We start from the raw sequence: 23,060 nt of genomic DNA, 5'->3' as shown, positions 1-23,060 counted from the left end.
AATTAATACATAAATATATGATATAGTATAATATTATTGTAATATAAAATAATATTATGTTGATATAGCATAATAGTAATATAATTATTAGAGTAAATTAATATTTGGTAATATAACATAATATTAAATTATTTAACATAACATATTAATGTATGCTGATATAATATAATATATATTATATTTATAGTATAATACAATAATAAAAGTATAAAATATTATAATTATTAGTATAAATTAATTTCTCATAATATAACATAATATTAAATTATTTAAAATAACATATTAATGTATTATAATGTAATGTAATATAATATAATATTTATAGTATAATACAATAATAAAGTTATAAAATATTATAATTATTAGTATAAATTAATTTTCCATAATATAACATAATATTAAATTATTTAACATAACATATTAATGTATTATGATATAATATAATATGATATTATATTTATAGTATAATACAAAAATAAAGGTATAAAATATTATAATTATTAGTATAAATTAATTTTGCATAATATAACATAATATTAAATTATTTAACATAACATATTAATGTATTATGATATAATATAATATGATATTATATTTATAGTATAACACAAAAATAAAGGTATAAAATATTATAATTATTAGTATAAAATAATTTTTCATAATTTCTCATAAAATAATTTTCCGCGGTCCAGGGGCTCTTCTTCGTGGTCCACGCTCGAGGAGGACCTCAGCGTGGGCCGCGAGGTTGATGATAAAAAAAAAAACAATAGATTGATTTTGGAAGGTATGGAAAAGGATTAAAATTTTTTTCTTCTAAAATGTGGTTCAAGAGATGCATACAAAATTGAAAAGAAAAATACCTTTTCTTATGGAAGGGAGTCTGACGGCTAGGGTTCTTGGCTCCAGCAGATTTTTAGGTTTATAAAGGGACAAACTATGTAATTATGTTATTTTAATATGGGCATTTTTGTCAAAAATACAGCTTTCCGAAAAAGCTGAAACAGCTTCCTCCCAAAAGCTCCAAATTGGAGCTTCCTCCCAAAAGCTGTTTTCAGCTTCTCGCAAAAGCTGAAACAGCTTTTTGAAAAATTTACCAAACACAGTTTTTCATCTAAAAGTACTTTTGGAGGGCCAGAAAGTGCTTTCTGGCCCTCCAAAAGCTCCCCCAAACAGGGCCTAAGCAAATTTGGATGATATAACAATTTATACTTCGCATATTTGCAATTATTGGTAACAGAAAGGTGGAGTCACAATCTTGTAATTCCGATACATCTTGTTGACGTCGGCTTGCTCGACAACTCTCATGGATAACCATTCTAACACAAATGATATCTCCCGAGCCCTTATTAGCTAGGGGTTCAACTAGTTTATTTTCTCCACAAAAATCATGCGCGACCCGAATTCCTACACTTGAGTTCTCGTATGCGTTGCGTATACCTGTTTTACATGTATAAGACTTACGCCAAGCTTTATACCTGCTTTATTGCCAAATCAAATGCTGCCTAAGTTCATGGATTGATGGCCTCAAATCATGAAGAAGTTGAGTCCACTTGATCAATAATTGGAATCAATGAAAGCTTCATATGGAACAATTTAGGCCAGGGCCCAGGCCCATCAGCCAGCCCATTTAGAAGAGGAGTTCATTACCTTCTCTGTTCTCTCCTACTACTTATGGTATAGTGACATAAATATAAATAACCTTTTATTTTCCCTCATATATTTGTATTCTCTCCGATTAAACCCTTTCGAATCCTTCGCTTCTGTCTCTCTCTCTTCCCCACGCTCGCTTCACCAACCTATTCGACCGTTTTTCCTCCCGATAGCGACGAGGGGAAACCCTAATCTTTCCCGGAATCCGCGATTCTATCCCTTCGCAGGCTTCAGGTGAGTGATTGATCTCAAAACCCTCGAAATCGAGTTTGCCAATGCGTTAAAGTTGGGTTTTTTAATCATTGTTTTGGGATACTTTTTTGAATCTCTGGTGCTGTTTTGTTTTATTTTTTCTGGATTTGGGGACGGCAAAGTCTAGGGTTATTTCGTCGGTTTTGATCGATTCATGGGATCTGGATTTTTTTTTGGTTGTTTGAGATTGATTTTTGGTGTTCTAGGTGGGTGGAAGAAAGACGGATTTATGTCCTTCAATCAATCCAGGGTAGATAGGAGTGACGGCCAGCAGCTGAGGAAGAGCGGTCGTTCCGGCAGCTCCGGCCAGCACAGAGGATATTCCAGCGGCGGCGGGAAGGGCGGCGGCGGTTCCGCCCCTCCTCCCCAGCTCTCTTCTTCCTCCTCTTTGCCCCCTTCTTCATCGACCCACCCGCCCCTCTCATCGAATCGGAGGTAAAGAAAGACTTCATCTACCTTGCCGCCTGTGATGCCGTCCTTCCTCGATCGAATCCGCCTTATTTGTTGATTTGGGCAAATAGACATTCGAAAGTTAGGGTTTTTATTGGTTCTTTGTTGTTGTTTTTCTAGTTTCAAGAAGTCTGGAAATGGACAAGGGGGGTCATCCAGGGGAAATTCTTCGAGTTCGGGGGCGAGTGTTGCCGTTGCCTCTGCAGCTCCTGTTGCTCCACGGGCTGTGCAGAATGGTGCCTATGTCCAGCCGTCCTTGCTTGGTTGTTCGAATTTCTTCTTCATTTATGATTATTTTATATATTGAGATTTATCAATTTTGGTTGATTCTTGGGTTTAAAAGGGGAAAAAATATTTATATCCTTAAATTTAACTCGTCTTCATGTTGCTCAGGACCGTCTGATGCACCAGCACCAAGTGCTGCGAGACCTGTGGATGCACCCATCCCGAGAAGTTCGCGAGCCCACCCAAGTGCTCCGATTCCTCGTTCTGCTGCAGGAGCTTCAGATTCTGCAGCAGCCCCTGTGACTCCAGCCAAAGGTAATTCTTGTGCATTTATTAATATTATTATTTGAATGTTTTCTCTCTAGTGCGTTGGGTATGTTTAGATGCCTTTTCTCCTTTCTATACTGACTGTTTTTGGTGCATGGTTTGCAAATAGTGATAACATCTCTGCAGGAGGTCATCTTCAAATGTGAAAGCTATTTTTTTTTAATTTATTGCAGTGAGAACTATTTTTTAATTTTATTGCAATTAGGTTCATTTGTTAAATGTTTCTTTCCTTCAGGTGATGGACCGAAGACATTTATTCTCCAATTTGGGTCTATAAGTCCTGGTCTCATGGATGGAATGCAGGTAAATATTCTTGCTTTATGCTTCAAGTTATTTTTTTCTCTATTTGTTTTGGCTGCTGTTGATTTTATTTTATTTTATTTTTTGCAATGCACCTTCTGATTTGGCAAAATGATCAATGTAGATTCCTGCTCGGACTACGTCAGCTCCACCTAATCTGGATGAGCAGGTTTGTTGATACTGTACTGTTACCTTTTCACACAAAAAAATTGGGTTGTATGTTGATATTCAAATTAATTTTGCTTTGATGATTGATGAACAGACATTATATTCCTGTAGCTGTCCATATTCCATATTACTCGTATCACTTTGTAGCTTTATAAGTTTGGATGAATCAAACACTGTGATTTTTGATACATATCAAACAGATGCATAACTGCTCTGGCTTGGGTTGGGTCATTTTGTCCAAATGTTGAGTCTGCATTTTGAGGAAGTTTTGATCACTGTCAAATAGACACCTAATAACCATTATCGTTTTTTTTTTTTTCAAATTTCAATTTTTCTTCTTTTATAATCTTGAATTCAATCATGCAGGCTCGCCATGGTTCATTCGGGATGATGCCGAAAGTGCCTATACCCTCTAGATCACAGCATCCTCAACAACCTAAGAAGGATATGAGTGGTCTTAACCAATCAAATACAGGAGAATCTCAACCTCCTGCTCAGGTAAAGCAGGATGGGCACACACAAATTTCAGGTTCCCCTGCTGTACCACTACCCAAATCTTCTGTTCTTCCCATGGCTGGGTTGTCTGTGCCGGTGGCCTTTCAACATCCGCAAGTTCCCCTGCAATTTGGTGGGCCCAGCCCTCAGATGCAGTCACAGGGTGCTGCAGCCAGTTCACTGCAAATGCCAATGACTTTACCTGTTGGAAGTATCCCCCAAGTACCACAACAGATGTTTCTCCATGGTCTCCAGTCTCATCCTCTGCAGCCTCAGGCCATAATTCACCAGGCACAAGGCTTGGGCTTTGCACCTCAAATGGGCCATCAGCTGCCTCCACAGATAGGAGGCATGGGAATGGGTATTGCCACGCCCCAATTTGTACAACAGCAGCCTGGAAAATTAGGTGCTCCTCGTAAGACCACTGTAAAGATAACTCACCCAGAGACGCATGAGGAGCTGAAACTTGACAGAAGGACAGATTCATATGCAGATGGTGGTTCTGGAGGGCAAAGGCCCCTTCCTAATGTAACGTCTCAATCTCAACCAGTTGCATCACTTGCTCCCCCGCATTACTATCCTCCATTGCAACCTAATGCTTATAGCTCATCACAGATGTTCTTCCCTAGCTCAACTTCTCTTCCTTTGACAAGCAGCCAGTTGCATTCTGGTTCACAGGTACCAAGATATAGCTATTCAGTTGGCCAGAGTGGCCAAGGCATTCCATTTATGAACACATCTGTCCATAAGCCCATGGCTGGCAGCAATTCTGGACCTTCTTTGCATAGTCCTTCTGAACCACCAAAAGTGGAAGCTGTGCCAGTATCTGAACCAACAGCTCCTGTACAGGGAATGGTGAAGCCAGTTGTTGGTCTGCATGGGAATAAGGCTGGGACAACTTTAATGACAGTTAGCCCACCCATAAACAATGCTGAAGCACCTAAGATATCAAAGCCTTCTGGAGAAGCCACTTCTTCCAATCCACAAAATGACATTAAAATCAGCCCAGAAAGTTCTGTTCAGCAGCCCAAATCATCTACTCAGCCATTGGAAACCACACAGGCTGCAACCTCACCAGTTCTTGTTGCTCCTCATGGAGATTCTGGATCTGCTGAGACAGGAACTGATGGCAGAAGAAAAGAACCTATTCGAAGATCGGACTCATTGAAGGATCACCTGAAAAAGCCCAGTAAGAAGGATCCCAGACATTCGCAACACCAACAACAGGTGTGACATGTTTCTTACTCCTTTTCTTTTCTTCTCCCTCTCATTGTAATTTTTATGTGCAACTTTTGGTGATGATTGGATGGTGCAGGTGGATACATCTGATTCTGCAGGTAGTGTGCACTTGTCTTCATTTAGCCAGGGTGGCTCTGGAGATGCAGCAACTTGGCAAATATCCAGAAATCCTGAAGATGCAGGTTTAGAACAGAGTAGTTCCACTGAAGCCAGAATATTGAAAGCTGTTGAAAGCCAATTAGTGCCTACTGAATCAGGATCAGCTGGAGTTATTTTGGGGAAGGAAATACTACAAGACGTTTTTGGGAGAACTGATAGTATAACTCTAGTTAAAAAGAAAGGTTATTCTGAGACATCAACATCTAGTGGTCTTGAGATGGATGAAACTGTACAGGAGAATTTGTATCCTACATTTAGTCGGGAAAATTCTATCTTGTTGGATGTTGAACCAGGACAAGAAACAGTGGCAAAGAATAAAAATGGTGAAACTGAAGTATTTGGTGATTCCTCAAGAGAGACTGGTAGTTCTAAAGTGTTTCCAGTACCTGCCACTACTGAATGTGTCGAAGGTGGAAAGCCAGTTGAGCTGGTCGAGCAAGATGGGGCTGGGGGAGAAAATTCAGAAAGTTCAACCGTATGTGAGTCTTATGATGCTGAAAGGCAACAGTTTGATGCCCACAATGAAGCAGTGGAGCCAAGCTTAGTGGTTGGGAAGACAACTGAGGAAATAGACATATCTGCTAGGTCATCTTCAGACTTCACAGAAGCTGATGCGGTTCCTTCATGTCATCTTTCATCTGTAAATGTTGAAGAAGAAAAGCCTTCCTCTCCAGATGCCATCTCAAATACAAGTAAAGCATTACACAGCCACGATGCTGGCTTGAGTGAACATGATGCCTCACAACCAGAGACAGCTGCTATTTCAGCCCCTGTTACTTCTAAAGTGACCATAAAACTGGAAGGAAAAGCTATGGAGCTGTCTAGTGGGGATCTGGTTTCTGCTTTGTCATCTGGACCCAAGGATAAGTCTTTTTTGGAGCCTCCCCGGGGTAAGCCTGCTTCTGGGAAAAAGAAGAAGAAGAGAGAAATTCTTTCAAAGGCTGAAGCTGCGGGAACTTCTGATCTTTACACTGCATACAAGGGTCCTGAAGAAAAACATGAAATTACTAATAGCTCAGAAAGTGTGGATAGTTCTGCAGTAGCGGATGGAAAACATGTGACCGCTGATACTGATAAAGACATTGTTGCTGTTGAGGGAGATGAGCAGAGTAAAGTTGAAGTGGATGATTGGGAAGATGCTGCCGATATCTCCACCCCAAAATTGAGAATATCAGAGGATGGACTGCAAGCTAGTCAAGCAAAGAATGATAACAGAAATGAGACTATGAGGAAGAAGTATTCCAGGGATTTTCTATTAACCTTTTCTGAGCAATGTGCTGATCTTCCTGCAGGGTTTGAGATTAGATCTGATATAGCTGATTTTTTGATGAGTGTCTCAGTTGGCGCTTCCCGTATTGTTGATCGTGAAACCTACCCAAGTCCTGGAAGGATTACAGATAGATCTCCAGGAGCTTCCCGGGCGGATCGCCGTATGGTTGGCATTGTGGATGATGATAAATGGATGAAAGCGTCTAGTTCTTTTGCTTCTGTACGTGATCTTCGGCCAGAGATGGCTCATGGATCATCTATTATGAACTTTCGGCCAGGACAAGGAGTTAACCAAGGAGTTTTGAGACATCCACGTGGGCAGTCATCTAGTCAGTTTGCTGGAGGGATTCCCTCCGGGCCAATGCAGTCACTGGCAACTCAGGGAGGAATACAACGAAATGGTGCTGATGCAGACAGGTGGCAGCGTTCTGGCACTCAAAGAGGGTTAATTCCTTCTCCTCAAACGCCTGCACAAGTAATGCACAAAGCTCCGAATAGATATTTAGTGGGTAAGGTGAATGACGAAGAAGAGGCAAAGCAAAGGCAATTGAAAGGCATACTGAACAAGCTGACGCCTCAGAATTTTGAGAAGCTATTTCAGCAAGTCCAAGAGGTTAATATTGACAATACTGTTACTCTTACTGGTGTTATCGATCAGATTTTTGACAAAGCTTTGATGGAGCCAACTTTTTGTGAGATGTATGCTGATTTCTGTTATCATCTTGCTCGTGAATTACCTGATTTCACAGAGGGCAATGAAAAGATTACCTTTAAAAGGTTGCTCTTAAACAAGTGCCAAGAGGAATTTGAAAGAGGTGAGAGAGAGCAAGCTGAGGCTAATAAACCTGAAGAGGAAGGTGAGACTGAAAAATCTGAACAGGAAAAGGAGGAGAAAAAGATCAAGGCACGGAGGCGTATGCTGGGAAATATCCGGTTAATTGGGGAATTGTACAAGAAAAGAATGTTGACTGAGAGAATTATGCATGAATGCATCAAGAAATTGCTTGGGCAGTATCAGAATCCTGATGAGGAAGATATTGAAGCTTTGTGCAAGTTGATGAGTACAATTGGTGAGATGATAGACCACCCCAAGGCCAAGGAACATATGGACGCATATTTTGACATGATGGCAAAACTATCAATAAATCAGAAGCTATCATCTCGGGTTAGGTTCATGCTGAAGGATGCAATTGATCTGAGGAAGAATAAATGGCAACAAAGAAGGAAAGTTGAAGGCCCAAAGAAAATTGAGGAGGTGCATAGAGATGCAGCTCAGGAGCGTCACGCTCAAGCAAGCAGATCAACTCGTGGTTCTGGTATTTCCGTCTCAAGAAGAGGACCACCTGTTGATTATGGTCCAAGGGGGTCCACTATATTACCTTCTCCAAGCTCCCAGATTGGTAGTGTACGCAATTTACCTCCTCAGGTCCGTGGATATGGAACTCAAGATGTTCGATCAGAGGATAGACATCCATTTGAAAGTAGAACATTGTCAGTTCCCCTTCCTCAAAGACTTACTGATGATGATTCAATTACCCTTGGCCCACAAGGTGGTCTCGCTAGGGGCATGTCTGTTCGAGCACAGTCTTTGATGCCAGGTGCTCCCATGGCTGATATTTCTTCAAATGTTGGTGATAGTCGCAGAATGCCATCAGGTCCAAATGGCTGCAGCCCAGCACCTGATCGGACACCTTATAACTTAAAAGAAGAAATGGTGCCAAAATATATGCCAGATAGGTTCTCTGGAGCAAGCCATGATCAACTGAATCCTCAAGATCGTAATACTTATTTAGGAAGCAGGGACAAGATTGCCGATCGTTCTTTTGAACGATCTGCGGCATCTACCATTTCTGCTGGTCATGCGCAGGGATCTTTAAGTGGCAGTGCGGTTGCATCTTCTGAAGCAAAACCATTGTCTGAAGAGGTTTTTCTAGAAAAGTCATTATCAGCAATAAGGGAATTCTATAGGTACCATATTTTTTTGTTTCACTTTTACTTTTCTGAGAACTGTTGGAAGATCTTTATGTTATCATGAAGATGCATGCCATTGTTTTTGTGCCTGATGGTGAAGATTATTATAGAAGGCAGGTTAAACAGTAATAAGGTTACATGGCAGTTGTAGGTTTACTGCCTGTTTAGGGGTAACACGGAATTTAGTTGATCCTGATACAAATATTTCAACTATGTAGATAATTCACATGGTTATGGGATATTAAAACACTCATTTGGCCGCTAACCTCTCATCTTTCTGAAAGGGGATACTTGCATATTTAGTTTGTCTTTATCATAATCTAATTTGCCATATATTTTGCTTGTCCTTATTGATTGCTTCGAACTATATATATATTTCTTGTCTATATAGATTGCTTCAAAACATATCATCCATGACGTGCATGCGTCTCATAAAGTGATATGTCTTGTTATTCTATTTCATAAATTTGTACTGCTATAACTATGTTGGATGTCTTGCTTTTGGCTTGGAGTATTGAATAGTATTTGATTTCCTGAATTGTTTGTTTTTTTTTGTACTTAAACTAGCCACTAATCTTGTCTGGAAATAAAAGTTCATGATCATTTTTTCTTGATGTTAATTTTTCCCTGTTGAGGACATAAATCTGTGTGTGCTCTTTTAATTTTTTTGACCTTTTTTGTATCTTTTATCTTAGTTCCTAGTTTGCACTCTCTACCTGACCGATGACATTCTTCCATATTCTTGCACCATCAGAATTACACTCTTTCCAACTACTACTCTTTGATTATCATCTTCAAATCTTTTTGACATTCCCTTGTTTCATTTTTTAAAATCGGCACTTAAAGTTCGTAAACAGTAATGCAAACAGCTATGTGATGCCTATCAACCTATGTGGTACCCATTTAAACATTCAAGGAGCTGTTCAGTTTTCGTAGTTATTTACCGGTTTCTGAATGTCTTAGTACTGACTAGACTATATTGTCATGCAGACTGGAAGATCCAATGTTCTATCAGCCTTTTAGTTTGCATGGTTGTTCTAAATCATTATCTAGCAGTTCGTATTGGCAAATTCTGTCCAAACTTATTTATCAGCTAGTCACAGTGTAATATCTGATATACTAGTTAAATAATGCAATGCTTTAACTGTGGACTTATTTCATTTAATGTTGCTTATACTCAGAATATTACATAACTAGGAATATGTTATGCAGCAAGTACATAAAAGTAGGCCAGAAAGAGGTGAAACTTGTTTTTTGTCCTAAATGCACTCACCAATGATCGATTATTATCTATACCTGTCTGTGAAGCATGAAGATGGAATGAGATAATTGATTAGGATATAGCATTATATGAACATGCTGTATACCACAAAATTTGAAAAAAAAGGGATAATGATACAAGGATATTGCAACGAATGAACAAATATTTTTAACAAACCTAGTTATTACACATTTATTTTTGTTATTTTTTGATTACAACAATTAATAAGAATGCCAGTATGCCTAATTGATCTATCAGTCAAAAAATGTCAGTCTATTCAAAACAATCTATCAATAGAAAAGCCAAAATTCATACAAGAAAATATATTTATAATCTAATGTTTGAAGAAATAAGGTAGAAGACGTCCATTGGTTATAATGGTTGTCATGAAGATCAGTTCTATCACTTAACAATAATTCATCAATTTACTTGCTATTGTGCACTTCTGACACAACAATCATTTGAGGACATTATTGGTGGACGACTTTCTTTTGATGTAATGCAACAAGTCAGCAAGAGAGGGTGAAACAGGAGGGGAAGGAGCTCTAGTGCTAAAAGGTGGGACTATGAGGAGCCATCTTATGCTCTTTCCCTCCAATATGCTCAGATGCATAGAAGCAAAGGTTTCAAGTTGTGACAATAGGAAAAAAGAAATCGAAAGAAATGGAGGTGAGGAGGAATAGGAGGAGGAGGAAAGGAGGGGGGAGAGAAAGAGACCTACAAACACTTTAACTCTACCATTGCCACTTGAAGCCTCTAGATCCCATGGCCATTGGATACAGTTATTGTTGCTCCCTTCTCTCTCTCTCTCTCTCTCTCTCTCTCTTTCTCTCTTCTCTCTTGCTTATGATGCGTAAAGGTGGGGTTTCTAGTTAGGTTTAATGGATTGTCAAATATGATCAGGGATGGAGCTGCATTACATAGAAGATGGCCCATGGTCCCCTCTCAATTACTCTAATGCCCTTAGGCGCTCAATCGTGTGCCTAGTGGCCCCACTGAGTTCCACTTCTGGTCTCCTGCTAAAATCAGTCAAATCCCAATCATGGCCCCCTTCCCTCTTGGCTCAGTTCCCCACTCGTAGTCCATGTGATGCCCATTGATGGTCAAATTAGGAATTCAAATAAACCAAAGAGAATTTTCTCACAATAACCTGTCCAGTCAGCACTTTCTAATTTATAAATTATACTAGGACTGTGTTTGGAAGTTGGTTAAATGATAGATAATATATGGTTATCTAGCTGACCAGCCAATACCACTTTTTACGTGATGAATAAACTTATTTGGTCAAAGGGTGAAAAGGGTGCTTAACCAGTTTAAAGTTATTTCAAGGTGGGGAAGGTGGAACGTCTTCCGCCACCCAAAACTCTCCTGCTCCCTCTTTGCTTTATCCACTATTTTATCCCACTAACCATGGGAGCACCATCCAAATAGTAAATGAAGTTATTCGCTGGTTAGCTGATTAGGGGATGAATACCGAAGGTTAAAGTTATGCAGGTGATAGTTAGCTATTCAGCATCCAAATGCAACCGAGGGTGCAAAACATAGGAACATGAGAATTGCGTGTGAGGGTACTTAGTATTAAACTGCTCAGGCTACCAAAATACTAAATTTCTTGCAGATTAGGTTGGGGCTCTTTTCTCTCATAGAGTTCTTAGTTGCTATCATATCTGAGTAGTCAATGCTTGCAAAAAAGGCCCTCAACTAAATTAGAATAAATTTGAAGTTGCAAACAAATCTCCTTATCATAATCTTGATGAATGATGTCCTAACTTAATTCCCTTTTCTTTGTCTCTTCGTTCCTCCATCGATAGTAGTCAGTTACCAGATGCATGAAAAGTGATAGAAATCTTTACTGGAGTTCACCAGTAAGCTATTTTTCATTGTTTCTAATTATAGTATTTTAAAATTTCAAATTTTAATATAATCATAATTGTTTAAATATTTCAAAACATTTTTATCTGTATAATATATATTTAATGTATTTTTGTCTTCATTTAATTATTTTTTTTTTTACAATTTTTGGTAGTGAGCCAACATTAGCATGATCTCTCAGAAATCATGGTTCTACCCCTGAATATAATTTGTGACCTCCTTAACCTGCTCGATCCAACTTGCAATCTTTCTAGTCTTGGAAGTGGCACTTGTATTTCCTATAATTGACAAATATATCTTACCTGAAAGCAAGCTCATTGACGGTGCTAATAATTTGGTAATTCAAATCTAATCTGACTCATCACCAACCTGCCCCTCACCAAAATCTGAGTTTGAGGATTAGGTGCAAGTCCTTGATTCAGCCCTAAGCCTCCTTTCAGGTCAATGAAGTTTTGCAAAATTTCGTCCTTGAGATTGAATACATTGTGTTCTAAGTCAAACTTATAAACTGAAACCCACTCTCTATCTAAGTTGGACTTGCATGGTTTGTTCCAAGTAAGTGGTTGATTCCATGTCTAAATACTAAATCCTATTTCTGATTAGGTTAACACTAGTTCTCGTGAGACATGAGCTTGTTATCTCAATATTTTTTTTCTTCTTACTGAACTGTTTCTCTGCATTGAAAGTTTACCAAAAATTGAGCATGTGGAGTTCTTCTCAGCTCTCGTTAAAACACTTAAATCAAAGTCCTTGCAAAACCCTATTATAGAAGTAGAAACAACTTAAAACACTTAAATCACAGTCCTTGTAAAACCTTATTATAGAAGTAGAAGCAACATCAAAAACACCATAAGCAAAGTTTTAGATTCATGATCTCTCAGTGCATATACGTCCTAAGGGTATAAGGTACACCTTTTTAGAGAAAACCTATTATAAAACAATTTTGCAATTTTGATCGCCATGTCTTTCAAAGGGTGCCGAAGCTCAAGTAGACAACTAGAAAGAAACCACACAAATGTTCCATCTGGCAAACAAGTGCCTTTGCTTCCTTATCAGACTCCCTGAATCTTTTCCCTCTCATTGTACCTTCAAACCCTAGCTTCTCAAGATGGATGAAAAGGACATTTTAACTAGGTATTCAATCAAAAAGAAGTTTACCTAATGATTCTTTTGAAAAGAAACTGCTTGGAACCCTTTGTTACTCTTAAGATACCAAAAATTGGGATAACTTATATGATCCAGATGTTTGAGATGCTTGCCACAAGTGCAGGTAGGTCTTCCACTAATGGCACGGAAGCCTCCCTTTGGTTGTGGATTTGATGATAGAACTTATGTTTCATTCTCTTAGTTAAAGCCAAAGCCACCATAACCTTCTACAAGGAAGAAGATAAGATTACCAATTCAATGTAGACCCAGTTTACATATCGAATCCATTGGAGGGGCTAAATCTAATTTTCGGATAAGATCTGATTTTTCGGTTGCATCAGAATTACCTTTCCAATCTTTTTTGCTAAAAAAAAAGCCCGCAGGAAATCATACCATTTATCCATGATTTGGGGTGAATTTTTGAGCCCAAAGAGAACAAAAGAAGGAAATAGAAAATCATGAAAATGTAATTTGTTTTGTTCATTATTGCTTTTTTACATTGTATCCTTCTTCTTTTTATACTATGAGAAAAATCCTAGTCTAGATCCTATAGGCCTTAGGACAATCATATGATCCAAAAGATGGAAATAAAGGAGAAATGTACTGTAAAATTAGGAAAAGGGATAGAAAGAGTAGCAGACAGCCTAGGTAATGATCTCCTTTTCTTTCGTTTCTTTCCTTCTTTCCTCTCTTTTCCTTTTCCTCCCTCTTTCTCTCTTTTCCTGTCACACTTTTTTATTTTTTTAATTTTCCCACAATCCTTTTCATGTACCTAAGTGGAAATAGGCATCCCTTTATCTTGTCTATGGTGCATGATGTCCGGAGCCTTCTTATCCGATATGGGCTTCATTAGGTTGGTTTCTCTTATTTGGTGACTAGGATGAGCTATTGCTGAACTGTGCTGAAATTTTATCTCGAATGTTGAATATTAAAATTCCTAAAAGTTTTAGAAACCCCTAGGTGCTTGCTTAGGTAATTCAACAGGAACAACCAGATCAATCCCACTAGATTTGGGGACTGAGTAGCCCATCTGGGCACAACCCACATCAACTGGTCCCTCCAGCCTGTAACCTGCAAGGGAAAAGAAAAGACTCACGACAATCCATTTTCCCCCCTTGCAGGATACAAACTTGCAAGGTGGGGGCAGGGCTAGGTTGATGTGGGCCGTACCCAAATGAGCTGCCCGATCCACATCCAGCAGGATTATCCAGCTTTTCTTGATATGTTACTATAGAACAGGCCTTAAGATTAGCTAAAAACTTTAAAATCTCATATGAAGTAGCAACTAACTGCAAATAAAACTTTTCAGATGCATAATCAATCTACTCTGAATCTTAGATAACTAGGACTCAAGGTCTGCCAAATTAGACAGTACTAAACCGTCCCGGTACGAAATCAGGTCGGTTCGCTTTCTAAAAATGGTTCCGTCCGATTCGATGCCGACTCGGTGCGAACCGAGTCAAGGAACACTGTGGCATTATTGTGGCATGCCACAGTGTTAGAGCTAGCTTTAAAAGCCCAACGCCACCGAAGGGGAAGGCCCGAGAAGGCTTTCCTAACGGTCAGTCCACATAGAGCCAAGGCTTCTCCTTTCTAAAAAATTCATAAACAACATTGATTCAGGCTATCAGAAGGAAGAGCCAAGGTTAAATAAGGCGTGCTTCCTCTCTCTTATCTCTTTCCTTTCTTTTTTTGGGAAGGGCTTGAAAAAATAGTTCAAAAATTACAAAATAAGAGATTATGCCAAATTTTTCGATTTGGACTTGATTTTTTATATGATATAGATTTATGGACAATATATACGCTGACATAAAAATATTTAATTTTTGGATTTTATATAATTTTTAAAAATTAAAAATATATATTTGGATTAAAAAAGAATAAATTTGATAAATAAATAAAAAATAAGAAAAAATTATAAAATTAGAAACGTATTTAGGGGCATGCAAGCTACTGGTTATGAGACAGCCGCAGGGTGGTCTTCGATATACCGGTGAGTTCTAATTTATGCATGCTATATAGGATAGGGATCACGATACACGATCTGATAGAATCCGTGAAAATACGATTGCATATAGGAGATGGGCTTCTCGAGGTCATTCAGGAGGACACGATGCAATTGCAGATGATCTCGCACGTGAAGTAGGATCCATAAACGTATCAGATTTCGAATCGTATACTGGATTCTATTATCCGCAGCCACAGACAGCCTATGATTCATACGGATACGGATATAAATATAGAGCATTTGAGGCATCTTTCGGTGGCTACTATCCTACACAGTCTGGAGCATCTTACGAGTCGGAATTTGCTGTTGGCATATTCGGATAGGCCCCTCCACAGCCGTATTATTAGCCAGAGCTTCAGTGAGGGATCCGAGAGTGCTTAAAACTCGGCGCACATTTCTTATGGGATGAACGTATAAGACTACAATGCCCCTTGGTTAGAGGAGTGGGTTGATGTGCCTCCTGATTATGCTAATGATCTGGATATTTACGAGATGCATCGCTACTCGATCCGATTTTAGATATCCATATATATGTTGGACTTTAAAAGTATGTAATTGATTGTATCTTGATTTGAGAATATTTTATGTTGTTTTCATTTTATGATTTGTATCATTTTAAAGTAATAAGATGTATTATCTAGGATGTATTATCTAGGTTAAACCGGAATCATAGAAACATCAAAAAGCCTAAAAAAAAACATCCGAAAAACATAAAAAAAACATCAAATTATACTTAAATTCATAGAAAAAGTTCGAAAAGAGTGAGAACTCAAACAAAAAAGGGTGTGGCCAAGGTCGGAGTAGTAGGCAAATCAAATTTGATTTGTTTCATGCGGACCCACTTGTGAGGACCTACTCTCATCTAGAGGGGATATTTGGCACGCCCTACCAGTTTGGTTCAACCCGAACTGGTACAGAACCGTACTGGGCGTTGACCGGTACGGGTCCCGGTACCGGTTTGGCGGTCCTTGCTAGGACTACTAGGCTTTGATCCATGCTATTGCATTAGCTAGGTCCAATCATATTCATATAAAATAATCTAACCATGCTATGTCAGACTTGAAATTTTAGCTAAATCCTTACTTTTTTCAAAGCCCAAGCCCAATTCTAGACTGATTGATTGTTGGTATGTTTGTTCAATCCAAGCCTAACATGCAAGTTTAGCTTTTGATTTTGAGGCCCATGAAAATTGGGTTAGGCCTTCGTGCTGTTTGGGTTGGCCCAACCTATAAACACCCCTATTGCCAAGGAAATTGCCAATCCTTGTTTCTATTGTCCCTATACATGCCAAGTCTTTATTGAGAAAAATTTCCTCTAATGACTGTGATAGAAGTTGTTCTGTTGCAGAGACAGACACCTCAAGCAACCATGTTGTTCCCAACCTCTTTGTAGATCTGAACTCCAAATTCTTTGAACCCATTTTAATGCAGATCATATGATTCAGATTGTGGTTTCTAGGATTTTAATAACAATGCTTGACAACATTTCTTCTAATCAAGATCTTCTTACTGCACTGCTTAAGTATTGGCTTATGGTTGGCCAAACTTTAACAGAAACATTTTTCTCCAAGAAAATTTCTGGTAATTTATTGATTTATGTTCTGCAATCAGCAACTGACCATTATTGATTTCCTTGTTTTAAAAATTCTCTATGAGGGACTATTGAGGTACTAGGGGTATATACCCCATGGGATAAGACCCAGATTTTCGTCCCATGAGAGAGAAAAATCTTCCAAGTTAGAAAGCCTAACCTATGTTCGAGTACACAAAGGAAAAGGTCTCCTGGGAGGTGGTAGAGTGGTGTTGGGGCTTGGGTACTGGTGGGTGGGTAGTGATGATGGCTCAGGATGTTGGCCGTACTTGGCCAGGATGTGATGGTGGCTAGGAACAAGGCTGTGCTTGTAAGGAGTCTATACCCTAGCTCTCCTCGTTAAGCTTTCTTCTGAGTACTGCTTTCTGAGTCCTGAAAAATTGCAGGAATGATAGAGGAGGTCGAGAGGTCATTTCTCTATGAACTGTGGATTGGGCATTCCAGTTAGGCTTTGAACCTCCTCATCAGGCATCGAATCACACGATGGGTTGAGTATGGGTCTTCTCTCCAAATTGTGTGTTAAGATGCCCAATCCTGACATAGGAGAAATGGCTTGCACTGGATCACATGATGTCCTAGCCCTGGTTTTTCTAGACTTCTAATACTATTTAAAAACTGGAAACGATTGTGTGGTTTGAAGGAAACTATATGTCTAAAGGTTCCCTAATCCCATGTCTATTTGTTTGAATCACAATTTTACTGCTTAATGTGAAGTTTCAAGAATTTTTTCCCCCTGTAGGTAGTGTAAATTGCAAAAATCTTTAGGATTGACTTACGTGTCATTTGATTTAGTTTATTCTTTCATTATACTTTTTATTATCAAATGACCTGAATTTTACATCATGGAGTATTGACAGTCTTAACTGAACTCAAGTAAGCCTTAATCCTAAGCTAGTTGGGTCGCCTACATGAATTCTTTTCTCCATTTCACTCAGTTTAGGGCCATAATTTCTAAGAGATGTTGAGATGATAGAATATTGACAGTTTGATTGTCCAAATCAATTTGACAGTTTTCTTCTTTTATTAGTGGAACTTATTTAGCATCCTTTGTGTCTGTTTGCTGTTTCTTTGCCTATTCTTTTTTTAAGAAAAGATCACTCATCAATCTTCATGCTAGGAACATTCCATAGTGTCTTCTTGTTTTTTTTTTTTTTAGTAGTGTAAATGCTCCTCAATGTTTCACCACCAAATGATATAATTCTCAACTTTTTTGTGGTTTTCGTGGGTTTAGTCAAAATCTAAATCAGTTCCCATTACCTTTGATAATTCAGAGCTCACACCTCGGTGTCATGGTAGCCCCCTAATGCCTTACAAAGGAATATCTTAGAAATCTTAATGGTTGACTCTTCTTTGACTGGAAAAATAGGTTTTTTGGGTCATCCAGCCATTCCATGGGACCCCCTTCTCTTTCTAGCCCTTGGATCCTAATTCTTTCCTGCCAGCCTGCAATGGCTGTCCCATAAGTCTTTAGTATGCCACTTTGTCCATGGTATTCTTTCTTTTCTGCTTGGAGATTTGATTCTATTGCTTTATTTGGTTCTCTGTACCATCATCCATTGTTTTTGTTGGACTTATTTTATGGTCTCGTTTGGACATTAGTTTCCTGCAGCTTTAGGGTTGCCTGAGGCTTTTTTTGCTTAATTTGGTCCAGACATCTTATTTGAGCCCTTGCTTTCTCATTCTCTAATCAGCATATACATTTTGTGCCATTGTGTTGCCTTCATTTCACATTTTTTCTTACTTGTCATTGTTTATGCCCTTGACTTCTCTTGATTGTTGTCCACCCTTGAGTTTGAAATTTTGTTTTCCTTCTTTAAAATGGTCTCAGTATGGCTCTTATGCCTATTTATTTGACTTTCATATGTTGACTCACCATTGTGATGGCTAGGTCCATTGAATCCACTTATTGCTATCATATAATTTTGTTAACCCTCTGCACAAGACCACATACTAGATGAATACTTACATCAATATCCATGTCTTAGCCGCAATATTACTTGGACACATGACACTACTGTCAGATGTTAGGTGTCCAATTGTCCAAAAGAATCTGATATAGAAATCTTCTGAAAAACAAATAAGGAACATGTCTATGTCTTAAATATGTATGTGTGGATGTATATTGATATATGCACATGTTATAAGCTAGACTTACTCTCCTTAATTTCATAAATTGTTTCTAACTAAATACTTTCAAATAGAAGTGCCGAAACTAGACATGTAATAATTTATGGCATCATAAATTTGATGGTATGAAAGAGTCAAGGAGTGTCAAACTTTCCGACTCCCAAGTGTCCAAGTGTCCGACGTGTCAAGAGGCCCAAAATTTGGAGTGTCTAGGTAACACTGCTTGGCTGCTTATCTTGCACATATCTTGATATAACCTTCCACTGTTTACCACTTGTGCTGCATAAGACTTATCTTTCTTCTTAGCTAAGTTTTTAGCATCTATTGCAGGCGTATCTGTTGTTTGGTCATGCTACGTGGGATTTTCTGGCCCCTTTTCCTTTCATCGACAATTATCTTCTATCCTTAATGATCAAGAGAAAACCCCTGTAAATTCTGGCATCTTCTGCATGTTAGGTTCTAGTGTCTCTATTAACCAGTCTAGATTAGTGCCTTTTAACCTTGCCAGCCAATCAGCCAATTATTTTGCCAGTAGTGCTTTGTTAGCTGGCATCCCCTTCGTTTCCACACTTGTTTGCTTATGGTTCTCATTGTTGGAGTCACCAGTTTAGCTGATCTCTGGCAGCAGCCCTGTGATGAGGAGAAAAGATACTTTGCTTTTTTCTTATAGGTTTTCACTCTTTTTAACATTAGTCATCTTATCATATAGATTAATTTAGATTTACACCAACAGGTAGAACATAGATTAATTCCATTGGTTGGATCAACAAATTTCAGGAATGTTTACGTCTGGTCTTTTAACCTAAATCCTAAATGTATGTCTTCTCTTCTATGTTTTATAATAATATATGGCACTCTGTGTAGCATTCATGATTAGTGTGCAAGAAAAATTTGCAGCTGCTTGCCTCTTTTTTCTTCTTTCTCCCCATCTCATTCATTATCTTCCTTTTCCCCATCCCATTTTCACTTCTTTCCCCGTTGATTGTACAGCATGATCTTGGAGCTTTCATTGTTGCTTTATTTCTTTAAACTGTGATTGCATTCTTTTCCCCTTTGTCATGCTGGTTTATCTATATTTAATGATTAGGCATATAATTTTCCATTCTTATATCATTTAGCATCCTTATTTCCCATATCTCTTTCAAACTATATGAAATTAGTTTTTTTTTTTTTTTCGTGAGATGAGGTTTTTCCCCATGTTTTAAGTCATTTCCTCATTAAATATATTTTGAGTTATTTCGATTTTTATATATTTTCCAGAACTTATTAGTTTGAACATTACCAACTTTGTGTAGATTTTACCAAAGAGTTGAACTTCATGCATAAGCAACCATAGATTGCATTCCAACCTTACATAAGCGCAAAAAAAAAAAAAAAAAAAAAAAAAAAAAAAACTCTAGTTTTTTGGTCGGAAATTTGTCATTACTACAGGCAAACTAGAAGCAAAGTTGTGTTTTTATGTTGGGTATGAATGCTTCCAGATTGATGCAGATATTGGAATGCACTTCATTGTTTTATGGTCTGGATGTGGACGCTAGAGTATATTCGCTCCCCATTGCTGGGGACATGACTTTCCCTGAGTAATTGGGATTTTTGTGGGGAGGACTGGGCTGAGAGCCATCTTCCTAAAAGCATGCTTGTGTAGTGGGATTTTTGCTATGGATTTGTTTATTTTTGTATTAATTTTGTTTAATTTATGAGTTCGAGTAGCTTCTTTTTAAAAAATCCTGAGGCCATACATTCTTTTACCCCTGAAATGAATTTTCACTTCTCAAACCTCGTGTTTTGGCTTATGATTCTCAAGGTCCCTTTGGGCCTTGTCTATTACTTGCCATGCATGTTAAGTTGGAGTGGTGAGGTTGTATTTCCTTCCCTACTTGTTCCTAAATTGTTGTACCTTGATTGGAGAGTGGTTTCTGATTATTTTCCTGTTCCGCTTCATCTCATCAGTGCCAGGGACGAGGGAGAGGTATCTTTGTGCATCAAAGAACTGAATTGTCCAAACTTTTATCCAGCTATGATATCACTCTGGGTGACCGACTCCTTTGAGCGGAAAGACATGGAGAGGGATCTCTTGGCTAGACTTCTCGTCAACCTTTGCAAGTCTCGAGATAGCCTGTTAAGTCAAGTACAGCTCATCCAGGGGTATGAATGCCAGTTGTTAAAACCCGATAAAAAGTTAGGAAAGGAACATCTATTCATTTGTTTCGATGAAAGAAATCTTGAAAACTTCCACATTTTTTCCAGGTTTGTCTCTGTTCTCACCTTGCTGGAGGATGCTGTAAATGATGCTCCCAGAGCAGCAGAGTTTCTCGGCCGCATCTTTGCAAGAGTTATATTGGAAAATGTGGTTCCACTCAGAGATATAGGAAAATTAATCCATGAAGGTGGAGAGGAGCCCGGACGCTTATTGGGGATCGGGCTTGCAGCTGAGGTCCTTGGCAGCATCCTGGAAGTAATCAAAATGGAGAAAGGGGATGCTGTTTTGAATGAAATATGTCTGAGCTCCAATCTTCGTTTGGAGGATTTCAGACCACCGCATCCGATCAAGGCAAAGAAACTGGATGCATTTCTTTAGATGAAGATGCTCTATATTTGGTTAGATTATCTTGTTAGGTCTTATGGGGTACTTCTGCGGAAATGCTTGTCCTTTAAGGTTTTTTATTATCTATTATTTTTTATTTTCTAATATTCCAATGCCTTCATAGAACATGTTTGTTGGTGGAAATAGAGCATTATTAGAGCAGCTTGTTAGAAAGCATCAACCAGCAATTGTCTATCAACTTTGTCCTGTGTTTTGTCTCAGCAACATGAGTGAGTTTATATATGTGTATATATATGTGTATATATGTGTATATATATGTATGTATATATATGTATGTATATATATATGTATATATATATGTATGTATATGTGTGTGTGTGAGGGTTGAAGGCCCATTACATTCAATGAAACCCATACCACAGCATCTGCAACAAGAAAAAGAAAACCAGTACGGAAGGAAGAATTAAGTTATTAAGAGATTGGAGAAGTGTTCCTTTAGCAGGCTGGTTGTCTTTTGGATGAAAGACATTGAGGAGACAAATCTGTTCAAGGACCCTTTTTTTAAGAAAAAAGAAAAAGGAGTTAAGGGGTTACCGAACCCCATCCAATTTATTGAAGTAATTAATGTAAATAGCATAGGCAAGACAACAGACCATGTCACCAGTACAATGTTTCCCAATGACTTCAGAAACTGAATCCATTTGCACCTGCAATGCATCTGGATCCTTTTTAATTAATTCAATTATGCCTGAATATGTATATAAATATTAACATTTGAATAATTTCTACATTTGGATATGACACAAAAAATTGGACATGCATGTGGATGCATAATACGCGAATATCTGATATGTATCTGGATATGCAAATATGTCTGCAATCCTTTTTAATCTTATGTAGCACATAAACTCTAAAATAGTATGAGTTTCATCATCAATATGTCTTTAGTTTTTTTTTTTTTTTTCAAATAGTTACATTTGGATTTAATGGATTGTATACTTAATAATTAATTGAAAGTGGTCAACATGGCATGGCAAGATTATTAGGATGTTTTAGAGTAGTTATATGAGAGGGTAAGTCTTGGTACAATAATAAGGTTGCTCAATTGTAATCTAGGTATCATGGTTTAAAACACAGAACAATCCCAGGGGAGGATGAGACTTCATAGTGATGGGAGCCTCATGCATTATTCCATCTTTATTTTTTTTATTAAGGCATCAGTTAATTAAGTCAATGCGGCTATACCTTTGTTGTTTTTGGTACCATTTTTTTGTTGTAAAAAGATGAGGGTGATGAAAAAAAAAGAGATGCTTATATTATTTTTTTGAGTTAAAAAACATAAAATAACAATTCAGCTATAAAATCTAATATACATTTTACATTTGCATTTGTTTTCAATATCCTATATGTATTCTTATTTGTGTGTGGGTGAGTTATCCTCAATTGTCAGAGGGTCTAGTTTGGTCATCCATAGTTGTTTGATGCATGGATAATGGTAATTGTTTGAAGCAGACCATCTAGTAACACAAACCTGAAATCTCAACTTAATGCAGGATATCACATCCACAAAGCAAAATCAGTTTCTACAGAAGCATCATTAGTGCATGACCCAAGCAAAATTTACTAATATGCCACTGAGAAAAAGCGAAAATCTTCCAATATTTAATAGAAGTTTGTGTAGCTAGGCTATTGCATTACTACCATTTTATTTAGAGTAAATTATAAAAACCCTCCTAAAGTTAGAGGTGAATTACACTTACACCAAATTGTTTGAAAAATCTACGGTTATTCCTCTGAGGTTTAGTTTTATTCAACATTTCAACTCATAACTCGACAGAACGTTAGTCAAATCATTAATCTTAAATAAGATCCAAATGTTATGTTAAAAAAATAATAAAAATGTCTAAAATAACTTTAAGTGGCATAGCATCTCACTCAAGGATAATTTTGACTTTTTATATGAGATAAACGGTTTTACTAATATTGTTAATTTAACTGAGTGTAAG

The 23,060-nt window shown here is 37.9% G+C and overlaps 1 protein-coding gene across 2 annotated transcripts; it reads left to right on the top strand.

The window, feature by feature from the left end:
* Nucleotides 1-1,723: 1,723 nt before the first annotated feature.
* LOC103707362 (eukaryotic translation initiation factor 4G-like) lies at nt 1,724-21,342 on the top strand. 2 transcript variants are annotated; one of them, XM_008791814.4, is made up of 10 exons: nt 1,724-1,884; nt 2,109-2,337; nt 2,473-2,615; nt 2,746-2,892; nt 3,140-3,207; nt 3,329-3,373; nt 3,739-5,094; nt 5,183-8,502; nt 20,460-20,654; nt 20,757-21,342. In XM_008791814.4, exons 2-10 carry the CDS (start codon nt 2,132-2,134, stop codon nt 21,085-21,087), a joined length of 5,811 nt encoding a protein of 1,936 aa, XP_008790036.2. In that variant the 5' UTR covers nt 1,724-1,884; nt 2,109-2,131; the 3' UTR covers nt 21,088-21,342. The 2 variants fall into 2 exon arrangements, with proteins under 2 accessions (XP_008790036.2, XP_008790037.2); XM_008791815.4 differs by having other exon boundaries at nt 2,473-2,588; nt 20,757-21,200.
* The last annotated feature ends 1,718 nt before the right edge of the window (nt 21,343-23,060 follow it).

Source organism: Phoenix dactylifera, chromosome 17 (assembly GCF_009389715.1).
Source record: "Phoenix dactylifera cultivar Barhee BC4 chromosome 17, palm_55x_up_171113_PBpolish2nd_filt_p, whole genome shotgun sequence".
NCBI classification, from domain to species: domain Eukaryota; kingdom Viridiplantae; phylum Streptophyta; class Magnoliopsida; order Arecales; family Arecaceae; genus Phoenix; species Phoenix dactylifera.
Note: the sequence above shows the minus strand (reverse complement) of the source record. Positions and strands in the feature narration are given on the sequence as shown.